General features: G+C 37.0%; 1 protein-coding gene across 4 annotated transcripts in view; it reads left to right on the top strand.

Annotated features, from left to right (window-relative positions):
• Window positions 1-23,692, top strand: part of LOC109080080 (serine/threonine-protein kinase D3-like) — an 85,534-nt gene that overhangs the window by 21,734 nt on the left and 40,108 nt on the right. For all 4 annotated transcript variants that reach the window (XM_042774334.1, XM_042774332.1, XM_042774333.1 and 1 more), the window contains exon 3: window positions 7,508-7,646. In XM_042774334.1, the coding sequence (XP_042630268.1) occupies window positions 7,508-7,646 (139 nt within the window). The remainder of the gene's footprint in view (window positions 1-7,507; window positions 7,647-23,692) is intronic.

Genomic DNA, 23,692 nt, shown 5'->3' with positions numbered 1-23,692 from the left:
GGGAGCACTTTAAATTGAGTGAGGACAAGGCAAAGGCAGTGTGCCAGATATGCAATTTGAAACTGGCCTACCACAACAGCATATCAAGTTTGAAAATCACTGAGTTCTGTAAGTAGTACGCCTATAGTATATTGTTGGTGTAAAAAAACCAACAACAAAAAAAATACACCCTGTCTTTCGGATGCGAGTGGCGAGACACAGCAAAATACTATAGAACTCATTATAATCAGTGATGCTACACTGTATGTGACATGACAGATCCCGAGAGTAAACTGCCTCGTCCTATTTATGAGGTACTGACCCAGAGTTCAGATGTCCTGTGTAGAGACTCAACCTGTTGCGACGCGGCAGTGTCATGTCCGGTGTGGACACGGTTCGTTGTTCCGTTCTGTCGCGAAGCAAGCGGGTGCATTAACTCCTTGTCTGCATGAGCTCTCTTTGAAATAGGGATCGTTGCCACATTTCTTGTTAACATCTTTCATTTATCGCTGTCTCGTTTGTATTTGGCCAATTTGGAAAAAGCCTCATCAAACCTGACCAGCCAGGCGTTTGCGATCCTGAGAACTTTAAGAAACTTGTACAATGCGTATAGGTGACATGAATGAAGATTGCTCCAGATCAGTGATGTAGTATTTGATTTCCCAACAAGGTCCATCGCCCAACAAAAAATTAATTTGCTGAAAGCATAAACAGTATTTTATAAACAGTAAGGAGTTTGAGGTAATTGTGAATTACCATAGACTTCTAGTCTAAATAAAACAATTTGTAACTATTACTGTTATTACACTTGTATACAAAACTTGACATCACGTGCACATCAGAATGTACATAAGAATGTAAGATTTATCAACAATGATTACTTACTGGTGTGCATAAGAACCGCGTTTGCGCGTTTAATAAATAAAAACCTTTTCTATGCACTGTTGATAAATGAGGGCCCAAAAACACGTGCAGTTATGTATTTTAAGAGAATTAACCATAATTTTTTAAACATTTTGAGCCATACGTGTTCTTTTCTCCCCTGATGTCATTGTTGGAAATCTGAACCTCTTCAAGTCCATGATCTTTCAGAATGAGTGTCAAGAGTTCAGGAGGGCTTACCTGACATCCATTCAAGTGGAAAAACAGATCTAGGTATAATTACAGAAAGATCTTTTTTTAACAGGAAGAGAAAACCTCAAGACATTGGCCCAAAATGAAACAGATTGCTTTCCCTTCATAAGTCATGGCTAGTTACAACATGGAAAGTATGATCAACTCTTTCCTGTGGATGTTCTCCAGAGGAATGTCAAGCCCAAAACCATTTGAAAGGTCCTCTGATGAAATGACTTATCATTGCATCCAGTATACAGGTAGGACATTTTGCGTAAACACGCTGGGACGTTTATGTTTTCATAAAAAGTAGTGTCAGAAACAGAAGTCAATTGCTTGTCAAATTGTCACTGAATAATAGACAGCATTTCGTATTAAATTAACCCCATATGAGATAATATTACAATAATTTAACAACAACAAATCATATTTTTTGATGATGATAATTATAATATTTAACTGTAATTATAAAAATTACATTTAAAAATGAAATATATTAATATTTTAGTAATACAGTAGCGCTTTATAATAAAAAAGGGGAAAAAAGATGTATCACAATTTCAGGTTTAAGTTGTGCAGCTCTATGTATGTATGGATGAATATATTTATTTTACTAGTGATATTATTAAAATATTTTTTTAATTGATAATAAGAATTATATATGTGTGTGTATATATATATATATATGTGTGTGTGTGTGTGTGTGTGTGTGTGTATAAAAGCTTATTTAGCTTAAATGTACCTTACATATCAAATTTAAATCACAATATAGTTTGAAATCACACACAGATGGTGTGGCACTTCGTCAAGTTTGACCTTTTACTGCCCAAAAAGAAATACGGCTTTCAAGATTTTGTCTTCCATTATTCTCTTTGTAGTTTTTTGTAGAACCAATGACAACAACCCCTAACAAAAAAGTACCCACATGCCATGGAGACACAACAATGGAACTACTGTTAGTGCACAAAAATTGAGATTTCCTCTTATTATGCTAATAGTGGCAAATTCATACAATGAAAACCATATGGAGGCCTCACTTTTCTCAGAGTCTTGAAGCACCGTGTTAACTTTATCGGTGAGAATAGTTTGCATAGATGGGCAAAACTGTGTTATGAACTGCTTACATTTCCTGGCTGTTGAGTAAGTGATCTGCTCAGCTGATAGTCATACTGCAAGGAAGTGTAAAAGGCCTTTAGACACTGAGACACAATCTGGTCCTCTCTGAAAATTTTATTACAAAGTCATTGACATTCTGAGGCAGTTTGATTTATGTATTGATAATCATTCAGTTTATCAATGGGAAGAAAAGTGCTCTCTTAGAAATTAAAAAGACATGATCTGGCTGAGCTAGCGCTACAAAGTGCATACAAGTTGCAAAATGTTTACTGCAATGGTTACTGCAAAATAAATAAATACAAATAATCAAGACATAGTTAAATAGGTGAAATTAAATAAATACATAAATTATAATGAAATAAAAAAATTCTTCTGCCCCATTTTTTTCATGTTAATGAGACTGACTGAATAGTGCCAATAGCTTGTGTTTATAAAATAATATAATATAACTGTGTGGCCATAAATTTTTGTGCTCTGATGAATGTATCTGGGAGACAGAAAGAAAGCGCATGAGAGAGAAGAGAAGGATAGACATATAGACACAGACGGAAATAAGAGAGGATAGAAAACAATGAGTAAGCTGGAGGGAGAGTCATCGCTGGCAACAGGAGTGAAATATGAGCCTTATGATCAGTCCTGCTTGCTCCGTCCTATAGCTTCTCTGCTGTGATTGGATCACCCACTCAATGAGCTGGAGAAATCGCTGCATCACATAACATATTATAACTGTATGTCATGGATTTTGGTGGCTACTTAGACTTACAAACATACTTACCTAAGAACAGCATTCACGTTTATGCATTTAGCAGAAGCTTTTTTCCACAACGACTTACAATAGAGGAAGAAAGGCAGTCACTGAATGTGAAGTACAAAATGTAAGGTTTATTAGAAAGCTAGATTAGGAAATAAGCTAGAACAGAACAGAAATGCAGCAAAGAAAATGAAGAGAATTTGTGTGTGTGTGTGTGTGCGCGCTTGGGCACAGAGCAGGGAGGAATGCTCTCAGTGACTTCTCTCTCAGGAAGGATACATGTCAGGAGCAGCCTGTAAAACGTCAGTCATATGAAATACATAAAAAAAAAACAAAATAAAGAATGCACTCACAAAAAAAACAATAATTATTTTTATTTATATATATATATAAATAACTACTCTGACTATCATGATATATATGCAGTACCCCTTGCCATTGCTAGTGTCCAGTAGTTGATGTCTTTATGCATCTTTGGCAGACAACTCCAGCCTGAGCAAGATCATTCAGACAACCAAGGGATGATCATTTATCTGCTGTGAATGAAATGGGATGCAGAATAGATCCAGTGTCCATGAAGGGCTGGAATAGTTCCTGTATCAAATGAAGGACCGCCTTCTGAAATACGAAATGTGCTGTGATTGGTTAGCTGGGTCAGTGTGTGTTGTGATTTGCTCCACTCTCCTGGTTGGGAAATGTCATGCCCTTACCACAGCCGCCTGCTGTGAGCTTTAGTGTAAATATTGCGTCAAAATCAAATCAATTTGAGCGTGATTTAAACCCGGATGATTGTAACTAGTCTAAGTTCATCTGCCTTGGGAACACTAGAGCATCTCCAACATAGTGATAACACTCGTTGCCTTCTCTAGTGCAGCTCAACTAGGTCTCGTACCATTTGTCTATCTTTGTGATATCACAAATCCCGAAAAATATGCGTTGTAGTCCAAACGAGTCGTTCGTTGTAGTTTTTGAAAAGTGATTTCTGTTCATTAAAATATCTCCTTTTGAATTGGACTTTGAGCTTTGTAACTTTGCAGATCTTTTTTATGCTCAAACAGCAACATTACAGACTAACTAAAGTTGAAAAAGTGAAAAAGCATATTAGCACCACTTTAAACAGTGGATTTTCTTGAACTTTAAATAATGCTGTCAAGAGCTAAAATGTTTAATCTAATTAACTACATGATGTGCAGATTAAATAATCTAATCACAAATTAACCATACATAAATTTTGGATGAGAAATTACCCCTCAAACAATCATTTTAAGTTATCATCGTGTTAAATGAGAAAAGCATTGAATAGACAAAATAATCTAAAAATAGACAAAAAAAAAGAGTACCCATCCAAGTGCGCACACACACAGCAGTAAGTAGTGAACACTGCACACACCATGAACACACACACATATATATATATATATATATATATATATATATATGTGTATATATACATGTGTATATATATATGTGTATATATACATGTATGTATATATATGTGATATATACATGTATGTATATATATGTGTATATATGTATGTATATATATGTGGTGTATATATATATATATATGTATATATGTATATGTATATATATATGTATATATATATGTATATGTATATATATATGTATATATATATGTATATGTATATGTATATATATGTATATATATGTATATGTATATATATGTATATATATGTATATGTATATATATGTATATATGTATATATATATATATATATATATATATATATGTGTGTGTGTTGTGTCTTATATATATATATATATATATATATATATATATATATATATATATATATATATATATATATATACATATACATATATATATACACATATATATATGTGTGTCTATATATATATATATATATATATATATATATATATATATTATATATATATATATATATATATGTGTATATATATTATATATATATATATATATATATATATATATATGTACACATAAAACTATATATAAAAATGCATATAACTATTCAACAAAGTTGTGGACTAAAAATGAATCCATAGTTCACTCTTATTATTTTTCCTTTCCTTCATGATTTTATTTTTATTTTTTTAATTTTTTTATGTCAGTCATTGTATTGATTGTGGGATCTGGGTCTAGAGTCAGTACACAGCTGGTCCAGAGACAGAGGGATTTCTGACCACAGGTGACACTGGGGCAATGCCAAAAACATTGGCTGTGAGATTCATTGGGCCTGGCATTATGGGGAGTATTGTTTTTGATACATTGTGTGTCAAGACCCGGACGGGAAACAGCTGTGTTAGATGGATTTTTTCGTTGGCAGTGAGACATACCCCATCCAGAACCTTCAGCAAGGGGCAGCTTTGATCCTCACCCATCCATTCCTATGCCCCCTCGCTTCCTCTCCACCATCTTTCATCCCCTCGTATCTGATATCCAATATTTCCATTTGGGCTGTTGTGAAAGGCTTCGGAAACGCTTCCTCACAAGCTAGCAAACTCCAAATAACTGTTAAAAAACAAACAAACAAAAAAACTGTTTATTTCAGAATGTAACTAAATTATTGCCCAGCTCTTTATATAAAGTTGGATGTACAGTAGCCTATGTGTCGTGCTTTATCAGTCAACGATATACAGAACTATGTAGCAACCCTCAGATGCTTGATTCCTTTGTATAATGTATAAATGTATTTGTATTAATGTATAAATTTGCCATTATTTTATTATAAACATCAACATCATGATTTCCTGTAAATCAGCTTTGTATGTGTATTTTGTAGCATTATACATATATATGAATTGACTTAACTTTACTTATTCTGTGACTCTTTCTCAAAATACTCCCAAATATGCTTTAGTTTGAAAAGACCTGATGTAGATCCCAGAGATTGTGGAGTACACCAGAGACATGTCAGGGTGAAATATTCAGCCTCTAGTCTGAATGGGAGGGTGTTTGGTGATTCTTGATAAGAGGAAATACCTCAGAATTGGCTGTGATCGTATCCTGACAGGACTTCTCACCTCTGACTGTGGGACTGTTCCATTTTGGAATGTTTATGCTTCCCTCTTAACTAGGTTTACTAACTTAACTATTTACAACTAACATACAAAGTCAATTGCCTAAATTCCTGACGATAATGTAAAAATGTAGAATTTACCTTGAAACAAAATTCACTCAGAAATTGCTAGTTTATTTCACTGATAATGGAAAAAAAAAAATAGTAACACACTGAATTCACATTTTCTGAAGTAGAAAAAATTAAATAGCGTTTTCTTGTAAAAGTAAACAAAGTTTAATTTACAACCTTGCTTTTTTTTTTTAAACCGTCAATACCATGACTTAGGTGCCCTTGAGCAAGGCACTGAACCCCCAACTGCTCCCCGGGCGCCGCAGCATATGGCTGCCCACTGCTCCGGGTGTGTGTTCACAGTGTGTGTGTGTGTTTCACTGCTCTGTATGTTGCACTTCGGATGGGTTAAATGCAGAGCACAAATTCTGAGTATGGGTCACCATACTTGGCTGAATGTCACGTCACTTTCACTTTCACTTTCACTTACACAACTTGCTTTGTGTGCAAATATTTTCCTTGTTTTATAGATATATTTAAAAATGTGAAGAAAAAAAAATTCATATAAGCAAGGGTAATGAGCCCTCTATCTTGCAAGTAATTTTTTTTTAGTGTTTGGCATTTCATCCACGTGGAGAAGAACTGAGCTGGAGGAAGTGGAGAACAGTAGTGTGACTCATCACTGTGGGCTTGATTTCAACAGATGTTTTTCAGACCTTCCCTTTGCTGGGCTAATATTCCAGACTCTGCTCGGCTCCGCATGCCTCCCAGCTTTAGTAATCTCCTTAGAGGCAAGCCATTGCTGGAAAACAGGGCCTGGATGTTTCTCTCTGTGTCTCTTTCTTGTCATGCTGTCTTTGGCTCGAGCACAGGAATTAGGATTCATCACACATTATTATATGGGTCTCTGGAATACTTGATTCTGAATGGTCATGTGTGTTAATGAGTATTACAGTCTAAGCAATAATTCAGTACTGTCCATAGCAACATAACAGTGATACTTTCAGCATTTCATCCTTTCTCTCTCTCTTTTAACACACTCTATCTATCTATCTGTCTGCCTGCCTGCCTAGATGAGAGAGAACTTAAAATAGAGGAAGACATGTTGTATTATTGCTAGCTTAATTTTCCATAGAAAAAAATGGAACAATAGTAATAATATTGTATAAATTAATGCTAAATTTTTTTTTTAAACCTTTTGCTGTTTTTTTTCCCTCTAATTAGAACCTCTAACTTTTAAGCTGTGAAATAAACGGGATAATACAGTCATATGATCATTATTGTAAAATACTACATAATGCAGACTGCAAATTATGCCGTATTTATATAATAATGTTATACATTTCAAATCATTAGTGAATATGAAATTCTGTCTAAAATGCCTTTGTATTTATGCAAAGCTATGAACAAGAAAAGAAACTCTTCTGATGTTTGATTTCATTATTAAAAACAAATCCCCTTCTCTCCTGCTCAGTTCCCAGAATGTGGATTCTTTGGCTTGTACGACAAGATCTTGCTCTTCCGCCATGATTTGAACTCGGACAACATCCTCCAGCGGTTAACGTCGGCTGAGGATATCCATGAGGGAGATCTGATTGAGGTCGTCCTGTCCGGTGAGTTGTACTTACTGTGGCTTTATTAATATATAGACAATGCATTGTGTGGGACAAAAGTTTCACTTTGAAACAACACCATCACCATTACAAATGATTGTGTATGATAAATGAAATACATGAGTTTGTTTATGAGATACACAAAGAAACTGATGTGTTTAATTTATCAAAAACAACCGCTTAAAAGTTTGGGGTCAGCTTTTACTTTGATCAATTAAATCCAGTCTTGGTGAGCATAAAAGATTTCTTTTAAAATATTTTTTAAAATCTTATGACCCCAAATTAGTGTATATGGACAGTATTAAGTAAATGTTAGCTAAAAACTATTTTATCAGGAGCAGCAGAATGGTGACAGAATTCTACATTTTGTCATTTTCCGAACCTTGTAAAGAGCTAAACAAAAGGGTGCTTTGAATAAAAATACCATTTCAAATTTCCATTGTAAATTAGGGATGACAGATAAAGAACCAACTACAATACAGTAGCTTCAGGTTATCTTGACTGTAGTTTATGTTCTTTAAATTATGCAATCACTTATAGTTTTGCAGCTGGTTACACTGATGGCTGTATATTGCTAGCATCTCTGCAAGATGGAACAGATCAGTTTAACTCTATAATTAGATTGTGGTCAGTTGTGGCACATGTGCAGCAGATGGAGAGGCCCATGCTAATCTAGTCATTGTGAACTTCAGGTGGTTTCCCTTCAAATGCTTGTTAACACAGGCAGGTCAATTCCCTTAAGACCACCTATCACGATCAGTTTTCTAATTTTACCACATGCTCAATGTACAAAGCCATGTGTTGAAATGATTTATGGCTGAAGTGACTTTGTCAGATACATTTATGTAATAAATATGCAGTTCTGCTGTCACTTAGTACAGTAGGGGCCCAGCACTCAGGGTTTGAGCTCATCTTTGTTCCCGTGCAGAATGGTTTGTACATCCTGTGTATGCCTTCTCTATGAAGACTGATCTTCCTGTCGGTGGTGTGTTCACATGGGAGCTGTACAGCACACCTGCTCTTCACATCCTCCTCACTCAGTGGCAAACACACACATTCAAGTGTCCGGCACTGGAAATCAACAATGTGCATGACTGATTCCAAGCCAGTATTCTGAATTGTTCCGTCTAAAGTTCCAAGCGCTCTCCCAGAACTCAAATCCTTATTCATGAAAGTTTTCCTGTTATTGAGCCTATGCTCTGATCACATTCTATAAAACTGGTTAAAGGGATAGCTCATCCAAAATGACAACTTGCTGTTAATTTACTCACCCTCTGGCCATCCAAGATTTTTTTTTTTTTTTTTTTTTTTTTTTTGAGTAGAACAGTAAAGAAGATTTTTAGCTGAAACCTTTGGCCTTGGTGATTCATAAAATGCAAGTTAGCGGCTCACTGTCTTTGAGAATAAGACAAAACATATCAAGGAACACAAAATAAATACCCATGGCTCCTGATGATATATTGTAGTCTTATGAAGCAAAAAATATCGGTCTGAGGGAGAAACTGAACATTATTTACAGCATTGATACCTGTAATCCACAGCCTCAGGCAAACAGTCTGGAGTGATGTCCGGTTTGCGAATGAATCATTCTTTTTAACCGGTTCTTTATGGTGAAGTAGTTGAACCAGGTCACCAAAGCAGACTGAACTGTCTGAAACAGTTCACGTCTCGAGCAGCACAGATCTACAAGTTAATTTTGGGCATGCCTGACAGTCACTCCAACTCGAAATGAGCCAAAACACACTGAACTGATGAAACAGTTCTGACTCAGATTGACGATGGATGATGCCAGTAATAAGCATATGCGTGAATTGAGCACTTGAATGAAGGGGCGAAATTAAAGTTTTTTATGGTTTCTCATTGTTTATGTAAAAAGGTGAGCTGATGAAGATGTTTATTCATGCTAGGTGCTTAAAACATCCACATTTCACATCCTTTTTGGATGCTTTAATAATATAATTGCGTATACGTCATTGCATGTTTACGTGAACGAAATAGTGAATTGAACCAGTTCGTCGAAACAAACTGTCCAAAAGAACAAGCTCACAAAAAATAATTGGATTTACTCGTTACCTGAGGCTATAGATTACAGGTAATAATGTTGAAAATAATGTTCAGTTTCCTGCACACACAAATCGCTTCATTTCATTAGACCTCAATATATTGTCAGGAGTTACAGGAATTCATTTTGTGTTCCTTGATAAGTTTTTTTTTTTTTTTTCTCTCTCAAAGAAGAGCAGCTACTGACTTGCATTTTATGAATCACCAAGGACCATGGTTTCAGCTAAAAACTTCTTTACTGGTAAACTGAAGAAAAAAAAAAGTCACCTGCATCTTGGATGGCCTGAGGGTGAGTAAATAAACAAAATCTTCGTTTTTGGCTGAACTAGCTCTTTAATATGCATTTGAATTTACGCATAAAAAGCATCTGCAAAATACACATTACATCATAATGGTAATGCATTTTATGCATCATACTCTACAACCTCAGAGATGTAACATTAATTAATATCATTAGCCTTTAACTTGACTGTTATCAGACAGCTAATAATGTGTACTAATCTTACATAAACCGTGTTCCAGTTTACCATCTAAGACATGTATCTGCTAAAATCAGCATCCTTAAGTAGAAATGCTTTGCTAATGATATGAAAATCCCCACCCAGGAAGTTGATGGGATTGGTTAAATGTTTGTAACAGTAGAATATGGGCTGTTTCAAACTGCATTTTTGAGACTTTCTTTGGTACGCTTTAGTTTTAAGGAAAAAATGCTCAGCAGTAGCACTGAGTGATAAATTTGCACATGGTTTGTCTTTAAGGATATTAACACCTCCAGACTGACTAGTAAAAAATGTTAAAAACGTTAAAAACATTTCACCACAGGTGTTCTTTAAAAATTTTTTTGTAATGTTGTAATTTCACAGTTGTTCATGGCTTAGATCTCTAGAGCAGTGTTTCCCAACTTTTCTTTTTTTTGCCACGGCACAGTTGATAAATAAATAAAATCCCACGCCACACCACTAAGCACTGAAATATATATACACAAAAAATAAATACAAAAGGGGGGGGGGTTATTTATTTATTTATTTATTTTAATTAAAGACTGCATCATCAGAGGTGGTATTGTTGCTTTATCAGACACTTGAACTTAACATTTTATGAAAATCTAGCTCAAATGGAGTTAACAGTTTTTGACCAGCGATTAATGGCAATATCTGTTTTGCCCTTCATTAACAGCCGCGTCTGAGGCAGTGAGTGCATCGCATCACGTTTTCATCAACTTACAGGTTATAAAGTTTAATGTAGCTATATGAGAGCTCGGATTTTCTTGTTGTTTAATAAACTTGGCCAAAATCTCATGATATACTGTAAAAGATGAAGCACTATGCACAGGATTTTTAAAATGTACAAAAGTACATTGGTTACAACTAGATGGCAAAAGAATCTTCTCCACTCTTCAAACACACACACACACTTTATTTACTCTTGCATTGCAAACAAGCGAAGATCCAGACTCTGTGCGATGCTTCATTCTGAATGGAGGCGAGTGGAGTTATGAGATTTCGCTGACAGTTTGCAGATCCAATGGAGTTCAATTAAATTGAATTCAAGTTTATTTGTATAGTGCATTTTACGATACAATTTGCTGCAAAGCAAGGTTACAGAAAATTAAGTTTCTACAGTATTAAGTAGTAGATAATCAGTGGAGACTGTTAGTTTATGTACAGATGGCAGAAATGTACAGAAAAATTAATTAGCGGTTTAATCAAACTATAATAAATAAATCCTAGTTGCCACGGGATGTCAATCCCTATCAATCATCCTAGGTACTACCAAAAGTCCAGAATTTTGCGACCTTAGGGAGCGTGATGGATTGTAGCGTGGTAGAAGACTAGTTGGTACACAGGAGCTAAACAATTAAGGGCCTTGTAGGTAAGTAATAATATTTTGTTACTGATACGTCACTTCATAGGTAGTAGGGCTGCACAATTAATCGAAATTAAATCTCAAAGGCAATAAATCATGATTAGGCAGAAGCTGCGATTGTAATGCGTATCTTTCAGTGAAGCACAGTTCTGTGATTAGTAGTAAATCTCCATCCAAAGGCCAGAGGGTCCTCTTGCGCTGAAAATCCAAATCCAAATATCGTTGCAGCTAAATAAACAGAAGATTTAACTGCTTTCATTGATTCAACGTGACTAATAAACACACGACTATGGCAATATATGAGTTATTATTATTATTATAATTTTCATCATAATAAAGTATATCTAAAATGAAATGATAATCGATATAGCCATTATCACTGCTTAGAATACAGTGAAATATTGTGTGCCGATTGAATTATTCTAAGAAGCCACATCTCACAGAATAATTTATTTCAAACACTCGAATGACTTTATGAAGTGAGTTAGGAGTAAAAACATGTTATTAAATGTGGTATTTTCAAGTGCTCTCTGATGGAGCAGCATTTACTACACAGAGCCATAGTTCACTGAGAAGATACGCAAACAGCTGTTATTATCGCGAACGATTTCGTCGATTTCATAATCCTACGATTATATCATCTGAGATTTTGAATGCGATTTTGCATAGCTTGTTGGAGAGCTACAGCTCTGTGTAGTTAATGCTGCTCCACCTGAAAGCAGGTGATTGAGATTTACTACTAATCACAGAACCGGCTTTACTGACAAAATCGCGATTAATTGTGTTCAATTAATCATGCAGCCATAATAGTTAGCTAGTGCAGAGACTGTAAAATTGAGGTAATATAATCATATTTTCTTGACCTGGTAAGGACTCTAGCCCCTGCATTTTGGACTACCTGTAGCTTGTTAATTGAAGATGCAGGACAACCACCTAGGAATGCATTACAATAGTCCAGTCTAGAGGTCATGAATGCATGAACTAGCTTTTCTGCATCAGAAACAGGTAACATGTTTCGTAGCTTGGCAATGTTTCTAAGATGGAACAATGCTGTTTTTGTAACATGGGAAATATGATTTTCAACACCCAGATGTTTGATTATAGAGGAAGTAACAGTACATCCGTCTAGTTGTAAATTGTAATCCAAGAGATTCTGTGTACTGTTTTTGGTCCAATAAGTAATATCTCTGTCTTATCCAAATTAGCTTAAATAATTTAGAAGTTTCATCTGGTCTCATTGTGATATATAGTTGAGCATAACATCAGCATAACAGTGGAAACTAATCCCATATTTTCTAATAACATTACCAAGGGGCAACACGTATATTGAAAATAGCAGAGGACCTAGGACCGATCCTTGTGGCACTCTATATTTTACTGGTAATAGAGATGACTCCTCATTTAAATAAACAAAGTGGTAGCGATTGGACAGGTAGGATCTAAACCATATTAAAGCCTGCCCTTGAATACCTGTATAGTTTTGTAATTGATCTATGCGTATGTCGTGATCCATGGTGTCGAATGAAGCACTAATATCAAGTAAAACTAGCAATGAGATTCAGCCTTGGTCTGACGCAAGAAGCAAGTCATTTGTAATTTTAACAAGTGCAGTTTCTGTGCTATGGTGGGGAAAATTCTTCATAGAGATCATTTTTTGTAGGAAGGAGCACAATTGAGCAGACACAACATTTTAAAATTTTTTATACTTAAACGGAAGATTTGAAATGGGTCTGTAATTTGCCAGTTCACTAAGATCTAGTTGTGTTCTCTTAATAAGAGGCTTAATAACCGCCAACTTGAATGGTTTTGGGATGCGACCTAAAGATAATGACGAGTTAATAACATTGAAATGGTTCTTCTGCTACAGGTAACAACTCTTTCAGTAATTTAGTGGGTACAGGATCTAATAAACATGTTGTTGGTTTAGATGCAGTGATAAGTTTATTTAACTCTTCCTGTCCTATAGTTGTAAAGCACTGCAGTTTGTCTTTGGGTGCAATGAATGAAGCTGAAGAACTAGAGGTGCTAGAGGGTTTGAGTTAGAGACTCCAAACTTTGCTATGGTTAATGTCGAGACTGTCCTCTGTCTGTGTGCAAAATTTCATTACTTTCCCGCAAGCAGTTCTATGGACTACCATAGACTTTCTGAGTAGATGAAGAAGAAGAAAACTAACGGATACAAAAGGAGCATTCGCACCTTCAGTGCTTGGCGCCTAATACTACATTATAAATAACCAAAATATTCTCTACAATACTATTATCAGATTATTCAGTAGAATCTCATGATTAAAAAGAAATAAACTGCATTTTTGACCAAACATATGCAGTATTAGATTTTAACAACAAATTTCTCTGTTGAGTTTTAGTAATTGTAAAATAAGAAAGCAAGAAATTGCTCTAAAGCCGTCTTTACACTATGACTAGTTATCATCAACGTGTGCTTTGCTTTCTGTCGGCTGTGAACAAGACTGAAAAAGTGGCAGATACATAGGCTGATTCACTGAATCTTGTGTAAGTACTTTTATGCCACTTCTGTTCCCGATTGAAAAGTATGTGAAGACTTTGTTTTATAGTTTCCTATTTTGACAATTCTGAGAACGGATTTAAGGTTTGGATTGAGCCAATCTTGGGTCCAAATCTTGACCACAGTTTGTTGATAAATTCTGGTTTAGACAAAACAAATGAATATTGACCCTCAATATTGTCTTGTCTTTTTCTTCCTTGCATCCGTCGGCTGTGCTAATAAAACACTCTGCATCTTTTTGTTGGCGCTCAGCTCAAAGGCAAAAGCTTGTTTTTGTTGCAGTAGGTGATGGTTGAGCTTCTGCTGAGAAGAAACGGGTTGTGGAGAGCAGCTCTGGCTCAGGGAACAGCAGGACGCCGATCACGCTGAGCTTTTGTCTGAGATAGTGTGTCGACAGGATCTGCTGCATTGGACATTGTTGTGCTGTCCTTGTGCTGTGTATTGTAGTGGCGTTTCAAACTGTTATCTGTGTTTTTCAGTTCGATTTCAAGTTCAGCAGTGGAACAAAACACACTTTATTTGAGGAAAATCTGAAATTTAATGTTTTTGAGGAGGACTCAGATTGGATTATTTGCCTGAAGACTAATAGATGAGTTTTGAGATGCTGAGTTCCTCATTTGTTATAATATATGTAGTGGTGTGTTCCAGTGCTCTGGACTGCTGCCTGCCATGTGATTCACTGCAAGCTCAAATGTTCTACTTTCTTTCTTTGATGTTTAAAAATGAATGCCCTTTTTTTCTTTCTCCTTACCCAGTTTGATTTGATCGAGTATGAGATTCTTTGTTCCTTTAGTTTGTATCCTAACATCAGAGAATGTGTTTTTTTTCCAAGCCCATGGTCAAAACAAACCACATTTGAAGATGCAGCTTTCTAGTGGACTCAATCAGTTAATTGAAGAACCATCATTGTTCAAAGAAGCAGATTGACATGAAAAAAATATTCAATCTAGATGTTTTTTAAGTCATTTGGTTCCATTAACACTTCTGAAACATCTGTATTTTTTCACAAACCTTTATTAGCAGGAAACAGTGAATCGCACGCTTGACAGTTGACTGTTCGTTCTTGTGCACAGTCGATTGAACATGAGACACGTGCTGCCTCACAACTACAAATGCACAAAATACAAATTTTCAAATCGACTAGTCGGGGGTTGCCTAGAAGACTAGTTGTCTCATCTGTCCTTAGGAAGTCCTATATAATTTTGCTTTCAACTGACCCTGAACAGATACATTTCTTAGGAGACATTTATATCAAATTTGTTCTTGTTGAATTTTTGAGGTTGGTCAACTCTAACTCTCTGTGACTCTGAATAGAAAATCTGATGTTTTACCAGGTTTATCTTCCAAATATTTTATTTTAAAATGAGATAAAAATTTGAATTTTCTCAGGTTTCTTACAGGTAACTAAAAGAAAACCAGGGTTTGAGAACCAGACAAAAGGGAGAGGCTATTTACGCCAAGTACAAATAGTATTCAATCATATTAATAGTTAGTTGCAAGTGTGCAATTTGTCAGTACAACTAGTCATAAAGAAAATCAAATAAACATTTTTAAATTGTATAAAAAAATATATGGGCCAACACAAAGGGAGGAGTTCTTAATTTATCATATTTTATGTTTTTTCTCATATTAACATATTTTACAGTATGTATATATATATATATATATATATATATATTTCCGACAAGCTACTGTAGAGGTTTTATGTAAAACCATGACTTTTATAGGGGTGTTCGATTCCAGGATTTTTTTTTTTTTTTTTTTTTTTTTATCATCATCTCTGACTCCTGGCTTCCACCTCATATTAATTTATTTACATCGCAACAGTTTCAGCAGTAATTCAAGATTACACTTAATGATTTTTTTTTCTTCTCCCCAACACAATGCCTTAAATTCCCACAATTAAAACCACATGTTCAGTGCGACTGTCCAGATTAATCCAAATTAGTGATGGCATTACCTTGAAATCATCAATGTTGTTGCTGTTGCTAATACCTTATTTTACATAGGGAAAAGTCACAAGAAACAGCCGTGGTCAAATATTTTATCTTATTTTAATGGTCGGGTAATGGCTCTAAACGCATATGCCCATTGTCTTAAAAGCTGCATGAACAGGAGAGTAAAAAATATTAAAAATAAATAATGCATACAAAATGCACACAATAATGTACACTTATTGATTTGTTTATTCTTGATGTGAGTTTTTAACGATTTATGGTTAGTTTAATGATTATGAACACATAGGTTAACCATGGAAAACAAATGTATACTTACTGCATTAATGTAACAATTAAACTACAAAGCTGGCATGGAGGTAATTACAAAATAAAGTTAATGTAAGCTGCATGTAGGATACACGCATGTGAGAAAGATATTTCTGCGACAGCTCCAGCTCTCTGACGCATGGCATAATACATCAGTGTCCAAATTTCTCCCTTAATTTCGTCCACTCCTTGTGAACGAAACAGAGCAATCAACTGCCATGCACAATACAGAATATAGAATCATTGAATAAGTGAGTGGTTTCGGTCACAACAACAGAGTCGACTCTGACACTAGGGCTATTCAGAGTCTTTTGGAGTCGACTCCCCGTCACTACTCTGCGTAGTGTTGAAAAAGGTCTACTTAATTAACATGTTATTATCCAGGTTATTGGATTTTTACTGGTTAAATGTACATACATTTTTTTTATCCAAAATAAAATGTTGAAAAATTTGGAATTTTTTTGTTAATTGTTCCATAATAAATTTGAATTGAATTATTAACAAATCTCAGATTTTGCAATGCAATCATAAGGTAAACCATCAAATTTCTCTGATCAAATTTATATATGTCACATTACATTATAATTTGACTTGGATAAAATCAATTATTAATCTGATTTTACCAAAAGAAGCATGTTGTTTTAGTTACCTGAAAGAAATCTGGGGAAATTCTCAGTCTTAACTCATTCTAATATGAAATATTTGGAAGAAACACTTGGTAAAACATCAGATTTTCTATTCAGAGTCCCAGAGATTTTGAGTTGACAAATCTGATTTAAATTTCTCCTAAGAAATGTATATGTTCAGGGTCAGTTGAAACCAAAATTATATAGGACTACCATAGGACGGATTAGTCTTCTTGGCAACCTCCGACTAGTCAATTTGAAAATCTGTATTTTGTGCATTTGTAGTTGTGAGGCAGCTCGTGTCTCATGTTTTATCGACTGGGCACAAGAATGAAACAGTCAACTTTCAAGTGAGCGATTCACTGTTTCCTGCTAAGAAAGGTTTGTATAAACGCAGCTTTGTGGTTTTATACCACTTCTGTGTATGTTTAGACTTGTTTTCACAGACTTGGCACATATGAAATGCTTCACAGTCAAATTAAATCCTAGATTTGAGTTTTGGACAGATAATCAAGTTTCTAGATACAATAAATGTAAAAACAAAAATTAATTAGTAATAAACTGAATAATCCAAGAACTGAATAATGCTATAACCAACATTTCCAATATAATGACTCTAAAGTACACTTTTGTATTTTTGAACAGATATCAGATCACTTCCCTCCCATTCCATCAAAATATATATATTCCATCCTGGGAATGTTCAGGATAAAAAAAAAGGTAGGAAAAAAGGGAGTGACTTTAAAGTGTCTTCACCTCCCGATAGCAATCACTAAGTTGAGTCATCTAAAGATGTATTTATATCCCCTGTGAAAGGCATAGGACCATAAAATGTTTATCCATCCATATCCCTCAGTCCGAGGGCTACGATAGGCTGTCTTACCTACCTGTCAACATGTGTATTTGCATACCTCCATGCACCCTGTTCACACAGACATGATATGTCATCAGCGCATTCCATTGCACTATTGCAGACTGAGTGAGAATGGAAGGCGTTATTATTGTAATATTATGCGCTTTGTGTGTTGATGTTTTCTCATCGGTGACTTGAGATGTGATCTGTAATCTGACAGTGTTGCATTCAACCCTCCACCAATGCCGTCTCTCATCTTGTCGCTGGTTATCTGGCCTGCCTGAGCATGTTGATGTGTTTTGGAGGAGGCGTGGCTTTGGAAAATGAGTTGCATGGGGGGTGTGATCTTGCTTTCAAAGCTAGCTTGCTATTGCTAGGCTTTCTAAAATCACCTACCCTACCTTTAAGTAACTTTAGTGGAAGCTGGGTGTGCATTTATAGTGTTTGACAATGGAAGAATTGTTTTGCTTTTTAGTTGCTCATAATTTTAAGAAATACCATGCACGTGTTCTTTCTCTCTTTTTGTTATTCTTAATCTGAAATGGGAGATTGCATGTTGTTTGCCATGCACCAAATATTTCCTGACCTTTTTCTTTCATTTTAAGCAGTGCATTTTGTGTCCTTGGCAGATACTTTTTGACTGACAATTAATGTTGTGTTTATCAGGATAAACCAGTAGCATTTCTAACTTTTCATCAGTTCCGGGTGCACAGGCCCCTATCAAAAAGTGTCCCAATAATGATTGATTGATTGATTGATTGATTCTCAGATCGGTATATGGTTCTCAGATCAGTATATCGGTATATATTATACCAATACTATACCGATATCGGTATATAATCCGTAAAAAGAGTCTGTCAAGAACAGTAATACTGAAGTGCCAGTACAGTCACAGTGTGCACTACTCAAGTTAGCCAGTCATGTATAAACCACAAACTATAAAACAGGAACTGCAGAAACAGTTGAAGTGGCATGTTGTTGCATAGGCTTACATGTTGATTTTCACACACACATGAAGTGATATTCGGTTCCCTTTCATGCGGTCACTCTCGACATCACGTCGGTGACCAACAAATTGGGATCTTGCTTAGAGAGACCAATCTACTTTGAGTGTAAACTAAATGAGCCAATGCACATTGGCATGCGATTATTGCATCCAGCTGCTGCTGATCACAGCGTGAGTATAAGTAGGCAATGTTTTGGAGCCGAGTTAACACAATCGCATCGGAGCTGAGCAATCACATCGTTCTGCTTCTGACTACTGTACTGAGATTAAGACTGAATGAGTTCAGCGCGCTCTTTGAGAGCTCTTCGTGTTGGCGGTACGGCGATTCAGCTGTGATGGTTTACTATGTCGAGTGGGTTGCACACATAAGGCTGCACTACCCCCTCTTTGTGTTCCAGGCGGCCATCTCCCCTATGTCCTTCAGCATGCTAAAAGAGCTTTTTCCCTAAAAGAGCATTCACGGGAGCGTTTTTTTAAAGACGATGTTGTGTGGCAAACTCAACGTTACATCTTTGTAAAGACAATGTGGATCTTGCTATAGACAATGTATCACCCAGGCGTTTCTGAATGCGGTTGTTACCTGGCGCTGGGTGTTGGTAACAATCGCTGCCTCACGTACCTGGACATTTAGCACGCTGAGGTGGCGTTTGTGGACGAGTCATGTTCTCATTGCGGGAAGATGATCATCTCGGAGTCGCGGGCTAAGCTCCATTTCTTCAAAGGGGCAGACCTCCGTTTTCTCTGCCTTGATCTAGTTCTCGTCACGGCGGCAGTCAGGCGGGGGCTACTTCAGGCAGTAGCACGAGCGGTCTGAGGATAACAGTGATGGCAAACCCTCCAGGGAACCAGCCCTCAGGGGACCATCACTCCTCTTGCACTCCGCAACCAGTTGATCTGCCAATGGAATGTGCTGGGCCCTCTACAAGAAGCATACCAGCAGTATCCTTTGGTGCTCCTCCCAATGACCAGATGTTGATCGCTGCATTGGAGGATTAGCCGGAGCTTTCTGGAGAGGAAGATTCGGCTGCGCTGCTGTCCTCCGGGACCGTAGCAATGCCTGAATCTGATCCGGAAATAATGGCTATCCTTTTCTGGGCTGCCGTGAGGGTAGGGCTCGAGTGGAGACCTCCACCGTGTCCCGAGCCCTCAAGGTTGGATGATTGGTTCTTCGGTGCCATTGTTCCCGGAGGTGCATGAGGGACTTACCAGGTTGTGGATGGCACCTTTTTCTGCTGGAAACTGAACTGCTAACAACTCCCCCCTCACCACTCTCGACGGTGGTGCAGCTAGGGGGTACGCGGGGTTCCTTCCTAGGTCTGTAGGTACTTGTTTGACCTGTCTGTTGATGCTTATATGGCCTGTGGAGAAGCTGCCTCCACCTTACACACTACGAAGTTACTGCAGGTTCTTCAGGCTAAAGCACTGAGGGACCTGCACGAGGCTGGTCATGATCCAGAAGTTCTAAAAGAGCTCTGAACCACAACTGATCTTCGCTTCGAGCCGCGAAGGTCACCGTGAGTTCTCTGGGTCGTGCGATGTCCACACTTGTGGTCCAGGAGCGTCAACCCCTGGTTGTCTGGTCGACATGTGGGACACCGAAAAAGTTTGGTTCCTCAAGGTCCCTGTGTCCCAGACCGGCCTTTTCGGCGACGCAGTCTAGAACATGGCCCAGCAGTTCTTGGCTGCACAGGAGCAGAATGAAGCGGTCCAACGTTCTGCCTCAGTGGGCACCCGGCCGCAGCACCCCAGCCTGCACATCGCTGAGGGCGGCCCTCTGCGTCCACCCCCACTTCCATGCCGCATCCACAGCAGCCTCAAGCAAGTGGCCCCCTTGGAGCTGGGCTTAGGCAGGCCGCCCCACCTGTCCAGGCCCCCGTCAACCTGAGTGGAAGAGCAAGAGGCCTCGGGACAGGCAGGCAGAGAGAGAGAGGGATGCACCTCTGCCTTCCCCAGAGGAGGGCCGGGTGGAGAATCTGGTTTCCAAAAATCTTGACAGGAGAGTGGTTTTCTCTCTCTCTGGGTCCCAAGAGGGCATGGAACAAAAGCGCTGTGTTTGGCTATTTTGATTTCCCCATTACAGTCACTTTACAGTCAGTGCTATCATAAAAATAGACTTACTTGTAGGTTTAAAATTCTACGTCACATTGATTGTCCAACTAAAAATATTTCAGCAAAATGTACATTTTAGTCAGAATTATTGTGCTCCTATTTAATTGAGCTCTGTCTGTTTGGCGCTCATTCACGCGGCAGTGCTCGTTCACTGAAGTGACATCTGTGGAGTTTAGCGAAGAATCCCAAAGCAGAAGGTTCACTTCTGACAGAAAAATGAAAATTTTCCATGGCTTTCTAACGTTTACAGATGGAGAATATACCTGTCAAATGTAAGTTAAGCATTCAGGAAGACCGCACATCTCAAAGACATTAAACAGCGTGAGTAGCCTAGTGTCTCTGTCAGCGGCACACACAGCCTTTCTGTCATAGCAAATGACGGGTCGAGCCGCTTAAACTAATATGCGAAACGAAATTATAAACTATGTCTTTCCAGTTTTTAAAGGCCTGTTAAGAACAAATTGGATTATGCACTTTCTCTGCAGCAGCTCAGTCTGTGTCATCCACTATATTTTCAAATGCGCTCGTATCAAACTACTATAGCTATATCGATATAAACAGTATTGGCTCATATTGAATCGCTTATAAAGAAAATATCAATATATATTGTACAAACTTGATATACTGCCCAGCCATAATTTAACGTAACTAACAAAGACACGAATACGACAATATATGGTTTATTTGAGTTGGTCTATAATTATAATAATAATATTTATTGTGATAATGTATATAATAATGCAATGCTTTGATTGTCAATCACCTGTGTTGTCATTTTGAATCAGCATCATTAGCGTTTCAGTATTTTAGTGAATGTAAGCTATGCTCTGATTTAAAATCGTAATTTTGTCAGCTCCTGAAATGGGTCATACTGTCGATATTACACTCAGTTGATAGTAGGATGCAATTATTACATGGATGGAGCAAGAACAATGTAAGTGTCTAAAATACATGCACATAGTTAAGTTGAATGGTAAAAATCGCCATCTTTAACAGTGCAGTTAAACTAGATGTACGAAGCTAAAATAACCTCAACATGAACCCTCTGAGGTCTAGGGGGTTTTGGGGGCCTGGAGAAGGTTTGACATGCCCTGACTTTTGTGCTTGTTTCAGTTGCTTATAAACGTATACATGGCTAAAGTCTGAAAACACTGTATTCAGTACAAACTGGACTACAATAATATGTAAATAGCATGTATGTACATGATTGTGTTTTTGAGAAAACAACATTTATACATGGTTAGTGAAAAACTACAATTTTGAAGTCACTGAAATAAGGTCATAAAACACATACAGAACATTTGTTCACAACACTGTCAAACCTGGATCTAGTAGCCTAGAATTTTTGCTTCAAAATGATGTGAAAATCATTTACTCACTCACAGAAAACAATAGATTGATTTTTATTTTCTAAGACACTTTTTGTAGGGAGGCCAGCCAGTTGGAGTGGAAAAGGGAAATGATGTGCTGTACAAAAAGTTGATGCAAAATCCAAAAATGGTGTTTTATTGGAAGGTGCTAAAATATTTACAGTGCAGGAGAAAACAAAAATAAATAAAAACTGTACAAAAAGAAAAGAAAACAGCAACAATGACAAAATTTTTACTAAACCAAATGGCCCAAGTTTGCAACACTGCTCAGTATTAGAGTCCACAATCAGACCTGAAATCCTTACAGGCATAAAGCCTATTTATAGGCTCAAGCCCCACCAAGCCCCACTCAGCGCGTGGGCGTGGTCGCATTAGATATAATGAAAGGAGACGTGAAAGACTGGACATCGCATTGTTTTCATTTGGATTACTTTATAACAGAATATTTGTTTTCGATAAGACTTGCTTAGTTAAAAATTAGGCATATCAAGCGTTCTATAGATATATCTCTCTTGTGTCTCTTTTGAGTTACAGTTCATTTTAATGACACGTTTCTAAGAAGATCACACAGAACCAAGGCGGCAGACATCGCACCGTGTTTGTTTTCTTTATTTTATAAATGCACAAAGTTTTGTTGTTATTATGTGTGTATACAAATAAAAGTAGACCCTTTACAAATTCGATTGATGTATTGCTCTTATCTGTACGATCAAAACTAAAAGTGTAATTTAAGTTCTTTTCGGTGTTATCAGAAGATGCCACAAAACATGTATCCGCATTGATCAACTCCAGAGGGTTAACAACAACACTGAAATAAGAGTGCATGCATTTTATGTGCATCTGGCTAATAGATCAACCATGATTTAAATGTCAATCAGATGCATTTAAAATCACTTTTTTGTGTGTGTGCTTTAGATGTGTGAGCACATGGGTGTATAAACAAGATATGTCTGTGAGTGAGTGAGTGAGTGACATAAAGCCAAGTATGGTGACCCATAATCAGGATTTGTGCTCTGCATTTAACCCATCCAAAGTGCACACACACAGCAGTGAACACACACACCCGGAGCAGTGGGCAGCCATTTATGCTGCAGCGCCCGGGGAGCAGTTGGGGGTTCAATGCATTGCTCAAGGGCACCTCAGTCGTGGTATTGCCGGCCTGAGACTCGAACCCACAACCTTAGGGTTAGGAGTGAAACTCTCTAACGATTAGGCCACGACTTCCCCACAATGTGTATGACCGGACGATTTATTCATATCCAAAACTAAATGATATGGACATTACGGAGTGCTAAATAGGGCTGCACGATAAATCGAAATGTAATCAAAATCGCGATTCGATGAGGCTGCGATTGTCATGTGTATCT

The sequence above is a fragment of the Cyprinus carpio genome, chromosome A17 (assembly GCF_018340385.1).
Source record: "Cyprinus carpio isolate SPL01 chromosome A17, ASM1834038v1, whole genome shotgun sequence".
NCBI classification, from domain to species: Eukaryota; Metazoa; Chordata; class Actinopteri; order Cypriniformes; family Cyprinidae; genus Cyprinus; species Cyprinus carpio.
Note: the sequence above shows the minus strand (reverse complement) of the source record. Positions and strands in the feature narration are given on the sequence as shown.